A 21587-nucleotide genomic window follows, 5' to 3' on the forward strand; every position below is an offset into this window, starting at 1 on the left:
CACTCTATCACTCTTCCTCTATCTCTCTTTCTCTATCACTGTATTACTATATCACTCTATCACTCTTTCTCTCATTCTATCACTCTATCTCTCTTTCTCTATCAATCTATCACTCTTTCTATATCACTCTATCACTCTTTCTCTCTTTCTCTATCACTCTTTCTCTAGCACTCTTTCTTTCACTCTATCACTCTATCACTTAATCACTCTTTCTCTCTTTCTCTATCACTGTATCACTCTATCACTCTTTCTCTCTTTCTCTATGACTATCACTCTTTCTTTAACTCTATCACTCTTTCTCTATCACTCTTTCTCTCTTTATATCACTCTTTCTCTATCACTCTTTCTCTTTCTCTATCACTCTATCACTCTTTCTCTCACACTAACACTCTATCATTCTTTCTATCACTCCATCACTCCTTCTCTATCATTCTATCACTTTATCAATCTATCACTCTTTCTATCACTCTATCACTATCACTCACTCTATCACTCTTTCACTCATTCTATCACTCTTTCTCTCACTCAACACTCTTTCTAACACTCTTTCTATCACTTTATCACTGACTCTATCATTTTATCACTCACTCTATCACTCTTTCTCCCACTCTATCACTCTATCTCTCACTCTTTCTCTCACTCTATCACTCACTCTATCACTCTTTCTCTCACTCTATCACTCTTTCTCTCACTCTTTCTCTTACTCTATCACTATCACTATCATTCTATCACTCTCTATCACTATCACTCTTTCTATCACTCTATCACTCACTCTATCACTCTTTCGCTCATTCTATCACTCTTTCTCTCACTCAACACTCTTTCTATCACTCTTTCTATCACTCTATCACTCTATCACTCTTTCTCTCACTCTATCACTCTCTCCCTCTCTTTCTCTCTCTCTTTCTTTTTTTCTATTTTTTTCCTTTCTTTCTAGTTCTTGACTGTAAAAGCCAGCTTAGCCCACATTCCACACGTTTTTTTTTATGGGGTCGGCCGCCCACCGTAACAGGAAGTGGGTGCTTTGTCGCACAAAAGAGGGGGGCACCGCCGGGGTGGCGGCATTTAGCAGGCATTGTTACCGTGGCAACCAGGCAACCCGAACGGGGGAATGGGGATTGGGGGGATGAAGGTGAAGGCAAAGATGAAAAGTTACGAGGGCAACGGGCGAGGTGGAGACGCAATCGAGGCTGGGTGGCACGACAGCCACAGTTTATCTCGCCTCGTCTCCTCTGGCTGGAAACGCTGGTGACGACCAGTGGCCTTGAGTGACGTCACCCAGCCGGCATACAGTAGGAGGGAGGGAGGGAGGGAGGGACAGCTAGCACTAGCAGCACACATGTATCTTCTTGCAGGGAACACACTGTCGTGAATCAGGGACAGAAGAACAGCCTGTCTGTCCTCGGCCATCTATCCTATCCAGGCAGGCAGGGCAGAGTGATCCCCATCTCCATCCCTGGGGATCAAGGCCATGTAGAGAAACATCACGCAGGGCTGCCTCAGCCATAACTCCCCCCTCTTCTAATGAGAAAGAGACATACTGTTCCACACTTCAATCAGGCTGACCAAGACCCTCTCACTCGGCCTCCAATGAGAAAGAGCCACCCTTTCCCTTCTGCATGACAGATGTGCTTTAGTCAGGGCAACCCAGACCTTCACTCATCACTCTGGCCATGGGGAGAAATACTACAAAGGGTCTTTTCACCATAACTAACACTCTAATGAGTCTGTAGGCCATCCAATCCCAAGTCAAACTCTTCCCACAAACCCTTCTCACTTTCTGCAGAAAACAAGCCTCTCATTCCATTAACAAACCTCTCATTCTCATAACATGCTCTTCTAATGGCAACCAACTCCCACCCACCCACACTCAATCTCAATCTCTCTCTCTGTCTCTCTCTGAGAAAGAGCCATCCTTTCCCTTCTCCCAGACATATGCATTTTATTCAGGGCAACCAAGCATAGAGTCTGGACTCTGATGAAGACACACTGTGCCGAAACGTTATTCATGCTTGCACCACAATAAAATAGCAGAAAAACGTATCCTGTGTGCTCCAGTCATCCTTGGCCAAGTCTCTCCAGTGGACCAGTGGACCAGCTTGTTTTCTACATGCTGTATTGTACTGTATTGTATTGTTGTAATCTTGCTCGGTAATGTCATAGCAATGTTATTATGATGTAGTTGAGTATTTCCAGCAAATAGTGAATGGGTCCACCGGCGACCCCATCTGCTGTAAAAGGCTACGAAAAAAGTTAAGATCCACTGGTCTATCGTACATCTTCAGGGAGGACTGCAATATAGTTGGGGCCCAAAATAATTTTCCAGTCTTTTCTTCACAGCAGCCGGAGTGAAAAGACAAGAGAAGCAAGCAGGGACATAGAGCGGGAAAGTAGCGCGGACAAGTACAAAGTAGGCCTACAATGAAAGAGGGAACTCAGTGTGTGGTAAATGAACATTCTCAAAGCTAAGCTGTGGTGAAGACTAAATGTACCCAGAAGAAGAAAGCGACACCCAAGAACAAAGTAGACTTTAAAAAAAACATGGAATGTTGCTGTTTGTTACCAAGGAGACTGTTTTGTCCTTTAAGTTGGATTTTTTTTCTCACACATTCTCTGAACATGCACGTACCCACAAACACACAAGCACACAGACACACGCACACGAACACACACAAGCGCATGCATATGCTCACGTGTGCGCGCGCGCGCACACACAAACACACACACACACACACACACACACACACACACACACACACACACACACACACACACACACACACACACACACACACACACACACTTCTGTAAGACTGGTCAATTGTAATGCATTGACAACAATGAATGGTGTGAGGAGACAGCTGTATGTGTGGCCAAGGCAGGGTAATGACCCTCTCAAACAGACAGACAGACAGACAGCAAACACACAAATGAGTGGCAGCACAGCAGACAGCAGAACACCACACACACACGCACATGTGCACGTGTACATGCAGGCACACACACACACACACACACACACACACACACACACACACACACACACACACACACACACACAAACACACACACGCACACACACACACACACACACGTGCATGCGCACGCACACGTGCACACACACACACACACACGTGCATGCGCACGCACACGTGCACACACACACACACACACACACACACACACACACACACACACACACACACACACACACACACACACACACACACACACACACACACACACACGGTTGGGGCACAACAGGGGTGCATTTCTCAAAACCAAAGTTGCTTACTACATTAGATACTTTGTTGTTTTCAATGCATTTTCACATTGGCAACTACCAAAGTTGCTAACAGGCTAACAACTTCTCTTTTGAGAAATGCACCCCAGCCCAGACTTGGATCGGACTGGATGACATGAGGTCCATTTCTTACAGACTATACTGCCCTACAATTTCAGAACGCAGTATAATTCAAAATGGCAAACTGAGAAAAAAGGCTTTAAAGTTTCCTTTCTGTCCACGCGACTGTGTTGGAGGTAAAGTGGTGATGACACTTCCATATAATAATTTTTTATGGTGAAAATTTATGCACACAAGAAAAAAGCAAAAAAAACAACATTCTCATTACTTTTTAGCTGAAAAATCATTATACTGCGCTCTGTTGTGGTATTACTGTCTACACCAAAACCACGGTGTCAATGGAGAAGTGCAGTATAATTCACATTATACTGCGTTCTTGGCTAGTACGACGTAACCTCCTAAAACCAAAAAGCGCAGTATAATCAGTTTTTTGCGTTTTTTTCCGAAACGGGACCAAGTTGGGCCAAAAAATTTTAACACAAGAAAAAGAAGGTATTTTAAAGCCAATTTCCGGTCTAAACCCATTTTCGACCATTTTCAAGATACTGCGTTCTGATATTGTAGGGCAGTATACATCCACTGAGCCGACACATAGACCTACAGTACAGTTACACAGCTCAACACACAGACATAAACACAGGTGAGAGAGAGAGAGAAAGTGTGAGAGGGACTGTACAACAGACGACAGAGGGCGGGTGAGGGTGGGGGGGGGTAGAGAGAGAGAGAGAGAGAGAGAGAGAGAGAGAGAGAGAGAGAGAGAGAGAGAGACAGACAGACAGACAGACAGACAGACAGAGAGGCAGGCAAAAAAGAGAGAGCTATAGATAGAGAGAGTGATAGAGAGAGAGAGAGAGAGAGAGAGAGAGAGAGAGAGAGAGAGAGAGAGGGAGAGACAGACAGACAGACAGACAGACAGACAGACAGACAGACAGACAGACAGACAGACTGGCAGTCAAAGAGAGAGAGAGAGACAGACAGACAGACAGACAGACAGACAGACAGACTCAAAGAAACAGTGAAACAGAGAAGCTGTGTTGGAGTGTTTCATGACGACAGAGCCTTTTACCGAAGTGCTCGGTGGAGGGTGGGAAGGTGGTGTGGTGTGACTGTGTCTTGTGTAAAGACTCCTCTGAAGTCCAGACTAATGTTATGCTGACATGCATGAGGAGCAAACAAAGACCCCAAATACACACACACACAATGCTCAGCTTTTAGGAGCATACATACATGTGACAAACTCACACGTGCCACGTGTTTTCGTGCCACAAGGAGGTTGTTTGGAGATGAAAATGTTGCTGGGTGTTGTTCACTGGCCACGTGACAACTAACTACACAACGTTTTATGGCTTTTAAAGATGAATTTGTCATTGTAATTAATATGATTTATAATGTATGTAATACAACTGTGGTATAAATAACATTTTGCTGAAATGTGGTGAGAGTAATTGGGGACATGTTTAATTGGTCTGCTATCAAATGACTCCGTATGCACTAAAAAGCCCATCTCATTTTGTAAACAATTTGAGTTTACAATATGGCTGAGAATATGGCTGATATGATAATGGCACAGAAGAAGAATGGCACAGGTTTTGTTCCAGCTTGGGTGAGGGCAATACCCACCCCAGTTGATTGAGGGGTTTTGTTTTTTTATTCCCATTACATATTTAATGGGCAGCAGCGTGTCATAGATACGCCTATGCATGATGACATGTTGCAATGGGACATATGATCCAAATACAAACCTATGCCCTTCAGTTGGTCTCTTACAGGAATCATTACACTACACTACATTACATTATATTAGATTTAGCTGACACTTTTTACATTACAGGGTATTGGTTACAGTCTATGGAGCAATGTGGGGTTAAGGTGCCTTGCTCCTAAGGGCTCTTCTGCCATGGAGGGAGGTAGGGAGTGGTAAGGTAGTGGATTGAACCTGAAGAGTTCAGATGCAAAAACCCCTAAGTGCCTTTTCATAAAATAATCTTAATTCATTTTTATTTAATACAAAGCTATCAAAATTGCATATATTTCTTATTTTATTTATGTAATATAACTATTTATATGTATTATCAAGTACATAAATGTAAACCAAACCAACAACAGTGTTGTCTAAAAATATAGAAGTGCAGGTCTTCAGAAATGGAGTTAGGGGGTTTTGCATCTGAACTCTTCACCTGTAACCCTGTGATCTACAGTCCAACTCCCTAACCATTACACCATGGTTGCCCGATCAGCTATGCTTGTTTGATTTGTGTTTTGAAGTTGCTTGTTTACCTTTCTCCTCTGACCATGTGGCAAATAGCTGTCCAGGATGGAAGGCAGTGTGCAGCTCTGGTGCAGCGTGTGGGAATGGCTTGCCATAGGAAAAACAGAGGCAGACACCTGCAAACATGCACACATCATCATCATGCACACACACGCACGCATGCAAGCACACCTTCATGCACACACACACACACGCATACACACACACCTACAATGCAATTAAAAAATGAAAGTTCAAGATGTCTCTACTCTGTTCTCTCCTCTCTAATACTTGCGCCAGAGCTCTCATATACATCAGCAAACACGCATACACACATTCACACACACACATTCACTCACACACACACACACACACACACACACACACACACACACACACACACACACACACACACACACACACACACACACACACACACACACACACACACAGGCAAACACACACAGGCAAACACACACCCACACACCACAATTCTGCAGAAAACAACCAACTGCAGTTGTGTAGGCGGCACAAATCTCATGCCAGTTACATGTGCTAGGCGATAACACCCCGATATCTGAAGTCCATGTAAAGACATTTGACTAGCGTGCATATTTCTGTCTTTCTGTCTAGCTTTTTTTGTCTATTATATTCTTTATCCCAACACACATTATAATTGCAGCTGTACCCAGTCCACACACACACACACACACACACACACACACACACACACACACACACACACACACACACACACACACACACACACACACACACACACACACACACACACACACACAATCGCAATCACAATAAATCAAACGCACATCCTACACAGTGTGAGAGAACTTACCACAAACAGATATACAGTACATGTAACTGTGGTTTGTCTTTCCAGTGTCAGTGTTTCCAGTCATTTGTGATTGAAGAATGTGTGCCTGGTGGTTGTCAAAGCCTAAAGCCCACAACCATCTCCCACAATCCCTCACTGTTGGTACAATATAACCATGGCAACCAGCAAGGGTACACTTTCCTATTGTCTTTGTTGCCACTTGCAACCTTCTGTGTACAGAGAGGCAGGGGGGAACAAACGCCTTGACAAGAGGGACACACAGGCCCAATTTAACCCCTTTGCACAGAGCCTCTGTCATATTAATCTTGTTGCCACCAAATTGGTAATGGCCAAGTCTTAATCGGTTATTTAACGCTCTCTGTAATGTGGTGTTATGATGTAGTTGAGTCTTTTCAGCAATGAGTGAATGGGCCTACCAGTGGGTTCGTCTGCACTGCACAAAGAGGCAACAAGCTTTGGAAAATGCTCAAGTCTAGGGGCAAGTTTCACAGTCATTTTGGTGGGCATTGTGAAAGTCTTTGCAGCAGATCTAAAAGAAGCAACCCAAGAATGTAACAATCATAGTCAGTGTCCTCACTCTTTTTCCCCAGCCTGTGTTGGGCTTGTTAACTGCAATAACAGTCTCAGGTCAGTACTGTTTCTGGGCCGGCACTATCTCTAGTCAGTTGACATAGTGGTACTGACGCATATTGCACTGGTACCTGAGTTCCACCTTGTCACCAAATTACAGTAATTGTGTAACTGTATGCAATTTAGTGCAGGTTAATGGGTCTCCTTTATACCACCAGACTCAGAGTATTGTTGTGTTTTGTTACTGTGGCATATTGTAGCTCCTCCCTTGCGGAAATTGTGTGTATATGAAACTTTTTAGACATGACCCATTATATATGACCAGAATGGCAATGACCAAGAGGTAATGTATTACTGGGCAGTCTTGGGTTAGCGGTTAGGGCGTCAGACTTGCATCCCAGAGGTTGCCGGTTCGACTCCCGACCCGCCAGGTTGGTGGGGGGAGTAATCAACCAGTGCTCTCCCCCATCCTCCTCCATGACTGAGGTACCCTGAGCATGGTACCGTCCCACCGCACTGCTCCCCATGCGGCGCCACTGAGGGCTGCCCCCTTGCACGGGTGAGGCATAAATGCAATTTCGTTGTGTGCAGTGTGCACTTGTGTGCTGTGTCACAATGACAATGGGAGTTTGAGTTTCCCAATGGGCTTTCACTTTCTTTCAAATGTTCTGTGTAATGTCATAGTAATGTAGTACCATGGTAGTATAGTATTTTCAATGACTAGTACAACGTTCCACTCACAGAACAGTTCTGCAATACGCCATTCTTTAATTGTAGGGTTTTCTTGCCACACTGCTGCAGGTATTAATGCAGTGTTAAGGGTTTTGATGATGATTGTCAGGTCAGTGTATGAGATGTGATGCCTGTGGACTGTCCGGGCCCGCTGAGGAGCGCTCAATCTCATTACGCACTAACCCTAAGAGGCTTAGCAGCAACAAAGAATCCAAAGACTAAGCAGCAATGTTGACATCCTTCGCACGCCTGGACGTTTGACACCACAACATGACGGTGCCCAAATGGGCATATCCAGCTTGGAAACAGTTAAAGACAGATAAACCAAGCTCCAAATATAGACAACTGTGCTGTAGTTTGGCAGTTTTGTTTCTTTTGTTTCATTTGTTAGATGTGAACAGTACCGGGCTAATAACAAACAACACAACAATATATTGAAACACTGAACATATTGAATAAAACACTTTGCTTACTTTTAGTTTTTTATTATAAAAACTTTAAAGTGACAGAAAAAGCAATTGTAGCTGTGAGATTGCATAATAAATACTGTACAAACAAGTGTTTAATATGTACAACAATAGCTTTCCTTCGTTGTCAACACAGTATAGCGATAAATAATGTCCACAAAATATAATTTGTGCCTTTTTACGCACGGCACACAGACTCCGTTCTGGACGCTATTGTTCTCTGGCACAAAAGGAAGAGTCCTCTCCAGGCAAGAAAAATCAAGAATAGCTGCTGTCAGTTTTCCATTCTCCATTCACAATCCGTTCCTTCTCACGTTTCACCTTTTTATTCCAGTTTCACTGTAAGCAACCATACGACAACCACAGCAGTGTGCAAGGGGTTTGAACAAACAGTCGTGTAACGTGAGCCAGTGGCAAACAAGCCCAATCAAAACACCTTTCAACATCACATCACTGTGGCAAGCAAGTTCTTGGCGACGTGTTTGTTGGCGTGTTGTAAAGCATTGATTAAGCATGTGTAAACTATGAAAAAAGTGTCACCAGTTCTGAGCTTGGCCAGAGGAAACACAAACCGTCAGTTGTCAGCTTCTAACATGGGGCAGGGATGACAGTCTATCCACTTTGCCGAAGGCTGCAGCGCTCTCGACCCCCTTCAGCCATTCTTTGCATTTCCTCATCACCGTTTCGTCCACGTCTCCGTCCTCCTCCTCATACTCGACGTCGTCGTATTTGTACTGGTCGTTCAGGAGGGAGATCTTGACAATCGTCCTGATATCCTCTCCAGGGGTCTCGAGTTTGGCCACGGGCGCTGCTGCAGCTGACCCCTTCGCACCTGCCCCCTGCGTCCTCTTGGAGGGGAATACCCGCCTGTGTCTAAAGTCCCCCGACGAGCAGCACTTCTGTTGCTTGGCCAGCATCTGTTTCTCCAGATTGCGCTTTTGGATCACCAGGATGGCCTCCGGAGTGAGACTCAGTGAGAAGCGGATTTCTTCTTCCCCTTCTTCCTTGCTGAGCGAGCTCCGAGAGGCATACTTCTGGCTCCTCTGCGCTCCCGACTCCCCCGAGCTAGATCTGGGCACGCTGTCGCAGGAGCTAGCCAGGGCTTTGGGCACCGCCAGACCGGAGTGCCTACTCTCGGTGTCTCCGTGAGCCGCGGTGGCTCTGGAAGTGGGAGCTTTGCTTAACTGTTGCTGTGGCCTTCTTCCGAGTTGCTTCAGGTTGCCCGCCGGCCACAGCTTGTCCCGATCACAGTCTTTTTCGTCCTTAGGCTTAGTTCCTAGCAGAGGCTGAGAAGGCACAGGGTTTGACTTCTTCTTCCTGAACAGCTCCTTCCCCGGCGAGGAAATCCGCGGATGGAGGTTGATGGGCGGAAAAGGCATTTTAAACAAGTGGTCTGAAGTGGGAAAAAAAAAGAAACAGCACAGTGGAAACGCAGACGCCTTTGAAAGGACTGATGAGAGGAAAGCCTGAGAACGTTAAGCACCCGTGCAAAATATATCCACTGTCATCATCTGAGCGGGCTCCGGCTTTGGTGAACTCGGGCTGTCATCGTAGACTGTGCGAGGCTCCGGAGTTGAATGAGCCAGCTGCGATGCCGTTTGCCTATTTTGTTCCGCGCGAGGGCGTGGCTACGGAGTGTGTGTCGGTATGAAGCACGTTGCTGGAGTCAACAGTGAAATGCAACGCTGAGAATGGAAACAGCGTCAGGGTACAGGAACTAGGCTACATTAACTGTTTTTTTCCCCACTGTGCGATGTGGTTAGTCGGAGGAATTTAAATGACATATCATTTGGAATGAATGTAACTGTGAAGATCATGGATGATGTAATGAGGATCCAATGGGTTATGATGAAATAGACTACTGGCAGGCTTACTCAGCATAGAAATAGGTAGCAATTAATAGGCCTTTAAAAAAAGTAACTAACATTTTTCTTATGGCAGTTGTGCTCGTACACCAACACAGTGTAAACTGTGGAGCATGTTGGAACTGTTCCTGAGACCTGAACCATGTACAGACAGACATACAAGTAGGCTTACTACTCACTGTAAAAGTGACCTTGAAGTAGCCCAGCCATCAAACGTTTGATATACAAATGGCCCCACAGCGCGCGCCTATTGATCCTCGCTGAGCTTTTACAACTGTGCGTGATGATGTCACTGTAACCTCTCTCCAGTGGCCTGACCGGACTGTGGCCAGCAAGGGAAGATGATAAGGGAGGACAAAGGGGGTTAGTTGTCCTGGGCCCAGGGGCAGAGAGGAGCCCAGAATTGGATCCTTATTACATTCTGTGTATCAAAGGGGGGGCCTTCAGATGACTTTGTCTCTGGCCCAGCCATAGCTTTCCGTGTCCCTTGTGGCCAGCAGTCGCTTTAGTCGCAGTGAAATTAAGCACAAATCAATAGGCTTTTCCCGGCACTTTGAAAACAGCTTGGCAAAAAATGCTTGCTGTAATTGCCAGAAACCACCATACCCCTCCCTTCCCATCAGTCTCAGGTTCGAGATTAGCCACGGGGACATCCATGCGACAGTAACACTTAATCTGGTAACACTTCCAAATAAGGGGCCATAATTAACAGTGAAGTAGTTACAACCTAATACTTAAGTAAGGGTTAATAATCATTACTTAATGCCACATTATTAATGCATTAGCAAGCAGTTACTTAACTATTAGATAACTATTACCTTGTGTTACAAGTTAATAGCATATTATTATTTAACTAATAGATAAGTAAGGGCACAGTTAATAGTTAAGTAGCTATCAGGTCATACTTAACTAAGGACCAAAATTAACACTTACTTAATACAAAAGTAAGGCATAACTAATGGTTAATTAATACTTAAATATTGAGTTTTGGGACCCTTATATTAGAGTTGGCTGAGGATAACTAATGGTTAATTAATAGATAGATTTTGTTGTTTGGGACCCTTATATTAGAGTTGGCTGCGGATAACTAATGGTTAATTAATCGATAGATATTGGTGTTTGGGACCCTTATAATAGAGTTGGCTGAGCATACCTAATAGTTAATTAATTAATCTACTGTGACATCTAGTTTTCAGTCGTTCAAATCACTGTAATAGTGGCAACAGGAGCCATTATATAGCAAGGATTAGACGTACACTTCTCAATGATGGTGGGGTGATAGGCAGCGGGCCAGAAATCATAGCTCATCTAGAAAATGAGTTTCGTTGTGACCGTTTAGTGGCAACTTAAAAACATGTTTTCTTGATCAATTTGGGGGTGCTGAATCCAAATCTGCCTGTTGCCACGGCGTCAGCCTGCACGTTTGGCCACCACATGGGGCACTATATTCATTTTTGCTTATTTATGGGTAGAAACAGAGTTTTAAAGTTTTCTTTCCTGTTCAGTTATAACATTTTACAGATTGCTTTGTAACAACATTTTCCATGAAACTGAAGACTTGGTGTGTGTGTGTGTGTGTGTGTGGGGGGGGGGTTGGGTGCAGGGGGCTAGTTCAAACTGACTTAAAATGCTGGTTTTGGACTGTTTCTTTACTTCAAGCCATGTTTTTCTCTAAACATGACAGCTAATTGGTTGAATTATCGAACAACATACATATACATTACAATCTAGACTCAAGATGGAAGAAAACACCAAAATATGACACATAGGCTGCGGACCACAAATCATAGCTCATCTGGAAAATGAGTTTTGTTGTGACCTCTTAGTGGCAACTTAAAAATATGTGTACTTGGTCAATTTGGGGGTTCTGAATTCAATTCTGTCTGTTGCCAGGGCATAAACCTGCTCCCTTGGCCACCACAGGGGGCGCTACTTCGGTTTTTACCTTATTTACTGTATATACCGGTAAGTGCACAGAAAAGTACACGTATAGATTTGGCACAAATCTCTTTAAAAAAATGCCCTTGGCTGCGCAGAAAATCCAAGCTGCCGGCCATATTTTAAGATGGCCACCCTCTGCACTTATAATGAGGCCACGAATAGCTTTAATTATGATAGCATGAAATACTGCAAATGTTACCTACAATCCACTTTTGAAAGAAGAGCATTGTCCATTGATAAAATCCAGATGGCCACCGTTTTCAATATGGCCAGCCTCTCCACTTATAAATAAGGCAAAGAATTGTTCACTTAGTGATGCAAACATTCAATTTGGCACAAATGTTCTATAGAATACACCCTTTTAAAAAGTGTGATGGCCACCAAAAGAATCCTAAGTGGCCACCATTTTTCAAGATGGCCACCCACCTCAGAAGACCAAGAACTGTTCACATAATGAAATTTTGGCATGCAATTTCGCACCCTTGTTCATTAGAATATACTCTTTGAAACAACAACATTGTTCACACGTTTCGAGATGCTATCCCCTCCACCAACAATTACTAATGCTAACTAACATATATGCAATTACTTCAATGAAATCAACAAATTACTGAAGAACAATACTGTATAGGCTACATGATACAGTCTGAAAAGGATATGTGTGGTTTCTTATTCAAAAACATCAGTCACAAATACTAAAACAGCACAATATAATGTCAAAATCTTGACAGGACTGAAGTAAAAGGATTAAGCAGAACTGTACTTCACATGTGCAACTTCACTAGACTATGCATATAAGACCAAGCCTGAGGCATGTGCACCTGCCACACTTAACGAACTTTTACTACTCTTTGCAATGGCTGCCCTGATCATTCTTTGCCAATCTTCTCCCGTCAGTTGGATTTAATTTCTGATTTGAGTTCTGGTTGGCATATGCTTCCAAACCCACAGGCACTCTGCTTGATTTGTTGCATATTATGTAGTGTGTTGTTGCATATTATGTAGTGTGTTGTATCAGTGCTGCTGCTGTTGGAGGGATGTCTTCACATGGCCTTTCTGCAAAATAGTTAATGGCTCGCATCACTCATACAATCTGCAGTGCTGAATCTCTCATTCCACTACTTTCCTTTACCATTGGTTTTGAAGGCTGTAAAAGCATGGCAGAACAGCATGTATTAGGCCTTCTCTTGTGCAATTGTGTTGTAAAGTTTGTGGATGACAATGAATTGAAGGCTCTGGGTTTGGCCACACATCAGCCCTAAATGTTGCACATCTAGACTTGAGTGGAGAACATTGCCATTGGTATAATTTGGCAGGGAAAAGTAAGAAAAGGTCACTCCATGCATTAACTTTCTTTTATTATTACACAGACGTGGTTCGGCGATCTGCCTTACCATAATTTAGCATGGGAAAAGATGTGGCTATTGGCTTCCTCCTAGGACCATGTAGTCCTATCTCATTCAGAGAGAGTTTTGGTTGTACCAAGTCTGATGCAGACGGCAAAAGATATACAGCTCCCAACTTACTCAGGAAAGTCTCAACATCATCAAAGTTGACTTGGTCAAAGATATCAAACACAATCAGTTCTATCTGAGATGTAGGGTCTCATGTTTCCAGCACAGCATCATGCCAAACATTCCAATGTCCTTACCTACTGTACAACTTGGCCAAAATGGAAGGACTGTAAATGCTGTGTAGTTAACAAGAAAATAGCTGTGGGTTCCCCCAACTTGTCAATTTGGATAACAACACCTTTGCCAATTTCCTCAGTGGAATTTAAAAGCCACCAATGCATCAAAGCACCAATGAGTAGTCAGTACACTCCACTTAACTTGTCGGAGTATGGGAAATGAGGCTGTTCAAAGTTTTTTTGGAATATATCTGCTGATAAGGCCAAGACTAGTTAGAAAATCCAGCTGACTGGGGATAAGAAACTAATTGAAAGTGTTCTGGGTAATTGGGTCTCCCATTACAGAGAGTAGAGAATGGCTCAGACTGGTGCAAATGCTACATGTCTTATTTGTCCACTGTCCAGCCTTACACAGTTCTTTTTGAGATTTTGTTATAGGACTACACTTCTAATATTTATGTTGTTTTGCTCTAAAAATGCCATTGTGCAAAAATAGCAGATCTTTTTGGTCAGACTGTATGATAGGATAGTGATCAGATTGTTTTGTCTTAAAATAATTGTACTGCAAATCAGTTAATATAGGCTAAGGAGTCATTGGTGGAAGGTTGCCATCTTGGAATTCCCTGAGGCCAGCACCCTTTTTTCAAAGAGTGGATTCTGATTAACATTTTGTGCCAAATTGCATGCTTGCATCATTAAGTGAACTATTCCAGGCCTTTTTTACAAGTGGAGAGGGTGGCCATGTTGAAAAATTGTGACCACCTTGGATTTATATTTTTATATTTGCATAATTATCATAATTATAAATCATAATAATACTATACAACTAATAATAGAGTCTTACTTAAAATATTGAGAATTTTGTCTTTTTCAATTTTGTGAAAACCTTTGGCCCATAATTGGCAATTAGGCCAACTGTATTCTACCTTGTGTCTATCAGTCTTGATTGTCAGAGTCATGCAAAGGCAAAAGACAGTAACTAAGTTGTGATTATGTGTTTTGTATTCATAATTACAATCAGCCATGATCTGCTAATTATCATTCATGTCGGGCAATGAATGTTGAATTAACAATTAACGGTTTACCTGTGGTACGTTTGTCACCACACAATTTCCTTATTTTACAAGACATCAACAAACCATTCGCAAAGTAGGCCATGTGTAATAGAATCTACACATCAACTTCACCACTTTTTCCTATATGGAATTAACAGGAGCTGCAGTGCATTTCAAGCAGTTCAATCGCCTACCAAATGGTGGCGCTATGCTTGACTGCCATTTCACTCATAGGCCATGTTTAATAGAATCTACACATCAACTTCACCACATTTTCCTATATGGAATAAACAGTAGCTGCAGTGTATTTCAAGCAGTTCAATTACCTACCACATGGTGGCGCTATGCCTGACTGCCATTACACCCATAAAGAAATATTGATAGGCATAATACACACTTATATGTGAAGTTTTGCTCTTGTGGATCACTTCAAATTTATTTGGTGACACTTTTCTTGTTGGAGAGGTAAATTTTAATTACATTCCTACATTACCAAAAATCGCTATTTCAACCTTTGTTTTTTATATGAATGTGCAACTTTTGACGATGGCAACACTTAGAATATTGACTTATGCACTCTGATGGATATATATGAGCAAAAACCAAGTTGCCACCTGATCACTCCGACGAACTTGCAAGATAGGATTTCTGGCCCACCGCCTATGATGAGATGTTCGGTATTATTTAATCATTAGATTAGGTACAGTTAATAGTTAAGTAGCTATTAGGTCATACTTAACTAAGGACCTTAATTAACACTTACTTAATACAAAAACAAGGCATATCTAATGATTAAATAATACCGAAATATTGTTGTCTGTAGATTGCGTACCCATCATGCACTGCTCTTCTTGGAGGTAATATTCTCAAACATTAACCTAATTATCACAGAGGAATGGTTTAGTCTCGCTTCAAAACTATTACTCATCATAATGTTCTGCATTTATTGCAGGGTTTTTACCATTAAAACTAATAAGTGGTAGATGAAAAAATTACATCTCATCACCCCACCATCATTGAGAAGTGTACGTCTAATCCTTGCTATATAATGGCTCCTGTTGCCACTATTACAGTGATTTGAACGACTGAAAACTAGATGTCACAGTAGATTAATTAATTAACTATTAGGTATGCTCAGCCAACTCTATTATAAGGGTCCCAAACACCAATATCTATCGATTAATTAACCATTAGTTATCCGCAGCCAACTCTAATATAAGGGTCCCAAACAACAATATCTATCTATTAATTAACCATTAGTTATCCTCAGTCAACTCTAATATAAGGGTCCCAAAACCCAATATTTAAGTATTAATTAACCATTAGTTATGCCTTACTTTTGTATTATGTAAGTGTTAATTTTGGTCCTTAGTTAAGTATGACATGATAGCTACTTAACTATTAACTGTGCCCTTACTTATCTATTAGTTAAATAATAATATGCTATTAACTTGTAACACAATGTAATAGTTATCTAATAGTTAAGTAACTGCTTACTAATGTTCAACATATGCATTAATGACAATTAATATGTGTCTAATGTGGCATTAAGTAATGATTATTAACCCTTACTTAAGTATTAGGTTGTAGCTACTTCACTGTTAATTATGGCCCCTTATTTGGAAGTGTTACACTTAATCTATAATAACTACAGGGTAGAGTTGGGGGTGGGGGTTGTCTAGGGGAACCACTAGTGCTTGAAGGGCGTTTGTTCAGAGAAGGGGGTAGATTAGTTAGGTTCAGCATAAATTATAAATATATGGCCTATACTGTATGTCCTGAATGCAATGCTCTGCAGATTAACGGTTCTTTTCCAAAGCCACTTTTAATTTCACTTTTAATTGTACAGGAGAAAACATTGCATATTTCACTTGGCTATATATTTAATGTTGGAACAGTGAGGTGTTGGTGGGGTTTTCACACAGGGCACAAGCAATTCTGTAAAGGCACAACATTATGTACAAATTTGATCAGTACCAGCAGGCAATTAAATTTGTATTTTTGCCATATTCTTTCAAGTCATCCAATCTCACTGTATTTCTTCCTAAAATGTTTGAGTAGTAAGGATTTTCTACCAGTTCTTGTAGAATTTTACATTCTACAGCTCCCACAGAATTTTCCTGCATTACAATCACATAGTTGTGATGGTACTCCTAATGCATCCAGGTTCAGTCCTACATCGCTCTTCATCATGTGAGATGTGATACTGCACCAAAAGCATGTTGAGATATGGAGCACTTGTCCAGCTATTATTGAGGAACGCCAACACACGAGTCTGGTCCCATTTGTCTGCTGCAAAGAGGGACGAGACATAAGGAGGTCAATGGCTTCAATTTGGTGACAAATGACCTCTCCTTGTGAGGCAATTAGAGAGCATGCATGCTCCCACCCACCCACACCCACAGTAGTGTTATCACAAAGGCAGGGGACAGGAAGGCCAGGACAGTGTGTTCATGCTTACACTCACACACTGCGGTGCCCCCCCCCCCCCACACACACACACAGCACTGTATATACCCGTCTCTGCCCCCCATCCCCTTCACACAGAGTAAAGCCATAATTTATGGAAGATCTCTTATCACAGTCGAGCAGACACACAGGAGGCTATACACATTCAGTGGAGCCACTGTTATCTCTGTCTATGTTGGACGGGGCTTGTCCACTTCTTTTTGATTCATAAGGACTTCCGTTGTTCAACAAGAATACTCAGACCAAGACTGCGTGTGTGAATTAGCCCTCCAAAATGGGGAGGGCCTGTGACCTTTGAGGGGACACTCGTTTTTACATTGTGGATTGGGATACCCTCACTCCTAGTGACGTGTAGAACGCCTCTTGTCCAATCACAATTTGTGAAATAATTCGACCGGATCTACCTATTGTATAATAATTGCATTAGTTATGTGCATAGAATCTTTACTTGACTTGCAAGCTTTCGGTCCTTAGACCTTCATCAGGCAGATGATGCCTGATGAAGGTCTAAGGACCGAAAGCTTGCAAGTCAAGTAAAGCTTCTTTGCACAAAAATAGACCTGAAGTGTGCGGATTGTCTTCTTTTTATGCAAAAAATTCTACTGAATCCTGCACCTTCTAAACAGATGAGCGGTGGCCTATCACAACTTAAGTTATTAGTTATGTCCCCCCCCCCCCCCCCCCCAACCCTGGTAGATTTGTGTCTTTTCATCAGAGGTCATCCAGAAGCCAGCCCCTGTAATTCAAGCTATGACTCAGTCAGACACATACGCATTTTCCCATCCAAGATGCATACCACCAGTAGGGCTATTTTACGGTACCCTCCAGTGATTCAGGCTGTTAACTGAAATGTATTGTACTATAAGTTATGTTAAAGCGGTCCAAGAGGCAGCCGAGTATAACGGTATCCTCATTATGCAAACATGGACTTGGGCTTCCACCGTTGCCAGGGAAGTCGACGGGGTGGCACAAAGGGGTCAGCTGTACCAGAGATTCTTTAAGTATATAGAGATATGCCAATGTAATAGGTTGCTATGGGCACCTAACATGACCAGGTTCCGGTCTGCCTAAAGGGGCGTGTCATAATACTCCTAGCATTGAATAGAACAGTCCTTAGGTCTGCCTAGGTCTGCCTAAAGTGGGATTTCCCCCACCCCTCCCCCTTGCAATAATAGAACCAGGAAACAATGGGCCAATGGAACCTCTCTCTCTCTACTCTCTCTGGCTGTACCGGAGGGCCCAGGGGGAAGTAAGGGCTTCAGAATTGGGCCCCCATTCCATCGAATGCATTGGGTGAGGGGTGGGGGGTTGGGGAGTAGCTTTCAGATGACTTTGTCCCAGGCCTGGCCAAAGCTGCCAGCGGCCCTGGCCATTTCTAGCGTGCCATTCTCTTGCCTGCCTGCGTGCCATTCTCTTGCCTGCCTGCTTGCCAGCCCGGCTGCCTGCGTCAGGGTGGACCTTCTTCCTGGAAGTAACCCTAGGACACCCCGAGATTTATCCTTCAGTAATTGCACGCCACATTTCTTCTTTTATGGGCCGTGGCGGGCGGATGAAAGGAAGGGGAGTGTGTGTGTGCGTGCACGCTGGTGGATATGTGTGTGTGTGTGGGGGGGGTGTTGGGCAGGTTGTGTAGGCTGCTCCCTTTAGTGTATGTGTTTGAATGTGTGTGTGAATGTGAGTGTGTGTGTTTAACTGATGTGTGTCCGTGCGTGCAAGTGTGTGTTTAACAGGTGTGTATGTGTGTGTGCGTGTGCATGCGTGTGCGTGTGTGTTTAACTGAAGTGTGTGTGTGTGTGTGCGTGCGTGTGTGCGTTTGGGCCACTCCCTCCGACAGACAACCTTTGCTCAAAATAATCCTGCTGTCTGTCTGAGCCAGACAAGCAGAGCAGAGAGAAGGAGGAGAGAAGACAAGAGAGGGATAAAATATATATGTGGTGGTGGCTGGCGCTTGAGGTGTAGATGACAGCTGTTCTCTCTCTCTTGCTCTCTCTCTGTGCACAGGGCGGGGTCCGGCCGCTGACAGCTTTGGACAAAGTCATCAGAAAGCCCCACCCCAATACATACAATGCAATGAGGACCCAATCCCACCCTTCCCTGGGCCCGTTACAACTGACCCGTTTGTCCCTCCTTGTTGGCTTTCATAGGTGTGTGTGTGTGTGTGGACTGGGTACAGCTGCAAATATAATGTGGCCGCCACATTCCAGCGCCAGACACCAGAACTAATTGCTGCCCAGAGTGCACTCACACTAATGAATGAATTCAGTGAGTGTGAGGCTAGATGACTTTACACTCCTACACACACACACAGATAGAAAGAATTAAAGACAGATTTTAATGATCTAGGCAATTGAATGAGAAAAAGACCATTGGATGGTTTCAGAGAGAGTGAGGGTGGAAGGACCCTACACTTCTGCACAAACACACACACACACACAAAACCCCCCCACACACACATGTAAAGACAAGGTATTCATGAAGGGAGGGTGAAAGAGAAGCCATATTTCCTACATACAGTAAGTGCTAATATTATTTATAGCAAGCCCTTAGTGATGAGCTCATCCCAGCATGTATGTGCATGTGTTTATGTGCATATGTGTGTGTGTCTCTGTAAGAGTGTGTGTGTGTGTGTGTGTGTGAGAGAGAGAGAGAGAGAGAGAGAGAGAGAGAGAGAGAGAGAGAGAGAGAGAGAGAGAGAGAGAGAGAGAGAGAGAGAGAGAGAGAGAGAGAGAGAGAGAGAGAGAGAGAGAGAGAGATTTCTGGAGGGCTGCGTCTGAGGAACGAGGTTGCCCTCCTCATTTCCCTCCCATCCCCCAGCCCATCTCCCATCACCTATATATCCTTCACGTGAGCCGCGTGTCTGTGTGTACAGTGAGCATGCCGGCATAGCGCGGTGGAGGAGGGGTCGGCCCCTCGCAGCTCAGCTGACCCGTCGTCATGGCAACTGCCTCCGCTGAGTTGCGTGTGCTCTCGTGCCAGCCAGAGACGCTCGAAAAACAAAACGAGCAAACGAGCCGAAGGGAGGCGGGGAGTGAAAAAAAAAAAAAAAACAGAAAAAGAGGGGGAAAATGAAAGGAAAGCAAAACAGGTGCAGTGGGTTATGGGGCCATAGTTCAAATCAAAGTGGTGTGTAGCGTGCACAGGGGACCAAACTGGTTATAACATGCAAACATATGAGTAAGGGTTAAGACTGCACCTCATCCTCATTTCCTCACAAATAAAAGCACAGCAAAACAGGAGCAGTGAGTTATGTGGTCACAGTCTGATTCATGGTGTGGCACAGTAGTATATAGTACAGTAACCAGAGACCAAACTGGGTTTGAGATGCCCTTCATTCCCTCACAATAATGATGATATAGTCCCGAAGACAAAAACAGTTACAGTAGGATACTGGGTCTCACATCCCAACAATAAAGTGAGGTCTAGTACAGTGGCCCGGGGCCCAGTGATGGGTCGCAAAAGCTGTTCCTAGAAGGCCTTGAAATCATTTCCAATATGTAAAATGTACAAATGTAAATGAAATGTGTTGCTGTGTTATTAACTACATATTAATTTGAGTTGCGTTGTTTCTAGGGTCAGAAGTGGGCCCCGAGTTGGAATAGGTTGGGAACTCCCGGTCCTTGTACACTGGACTGGGGCAACATTAAAATTCCATCATGCACACATGTGACTTAAAACTACTTTATTGATAATTGTTGGTAAAACACAGCTTATCTTCAGGAGTTCTCCTGAATATTGACCATAATGATGATTTACCCTCTTTTCTTACCCTCACGTTTGATTACCTTGAAAAAACCTGACGCGAAACATATGTATGTATGTAGATATGTATGTAATTATTATTATTATATTATTATTATTCATTATTATTATTGTTGTTTCTTAAATGTACAGTACTCTAGCCAGGGATCTCTCCATACAACACGACTCACAATAAGGAAGGCGTGTGTTGTGTATGGGGGAGGGTTTCATGGGCGCGGTTAACTGTGCTGCTCCTCTCCTCTCCTCTCTTCCATAAAGTGATGGAATAACAGCTGATTCAAAGCGGCCGCCCCAGGCAAGAACAGAATGGCTCTTTAGAGATTCCCAAGTGGAGGAAAATGAAGAGGAGGGGGGGGGGGGATTATAGACAGCACAAAAGACTGCTCTCGTCCCTCATTTTAGACCCATTTTGCTGCTCCATAGCAGCCAAACACAACACAAATGAACCACAACAGACGATTGGCTTCATGAAATAAACACAGAGAAACAGTGAATAATGAAGCACATTACTGTATGTTATGTGAAAATAACGACCTGTGATGCTGTGTGTAATGTGCAAATAACGACCCGTGACCACACGTGTGTGTATTGGGGTTCAGTGAGGGCTTTTAATGGCTGGAGTGTTTGCATTAAA

The 21587-nt window shown here is 43.3% G+C and overlaps 2 protein-coding genes across 2 annotated transcripts in view; both read right to left on the reverse strand.

Moving 5' to 3' along the window:
• The window catches only part of si:ch211-130h14.4 (uncharacterized), a 60642-nt gene extending 54799 nt beyond the window's left edge, over positions 1-5843 (reverse strand). Inside the window, exon 1 of the mRNA XM_063191374.1 lies at positions 5642-5843. Coding sequence (XP_063047444.1) covers positions 5642-5794 — 153 coding nt within the window. The 5' untranslated portion in view covers positions 5795-5843. The remainder of the gene's footprint in view (positions 1-5641) is intronic.
• A 1968-nt stretch (positions 5844-7811) lies between these two features.
• On the reverse strand, positions 7812-10068 carry prr18 (proline rich 18). Its single transcript, XM_063192132.1, has one exon. The coding sequence runs from the start codon at positions 9611-9613 to the stop codon at positions 8816-8818; it is 798 nt and encodes a 265-aa protein (XP_063048202.1). The 5' UTR covers positions 9614-10068; the 3' UTR covers positions 7812-8815.
• Between the last annotated feature and the right edge of the window lie 11519 nt (positions 10069-21587).

Source organism: Engraulis encrasicolus, chromosome 24 (assembly GCF_034702125.1).
Source record: "Engraulis encrasicolus isolate BLACKSEA-1 chromosome 24, IST_EnEncr_1.0, whole genome shotgun sequence".
NCBI classification, from domain to species: Eukaryota; Metazoa; Chordata; class Actinopteri; order Clupeiformes; family Engraulidae; genus Engraulis; species Engraulis encrasicolus.

Excerpts from the sequence above, each read along its gene's own strand:
- prr18 (XM_063192132.1), bottom strand. The coding sequence starts at position 9,613 with ATGCCTTTTCCGCCCATCAACCTCCATCCGCGGATTTCCTCGCCGGGG.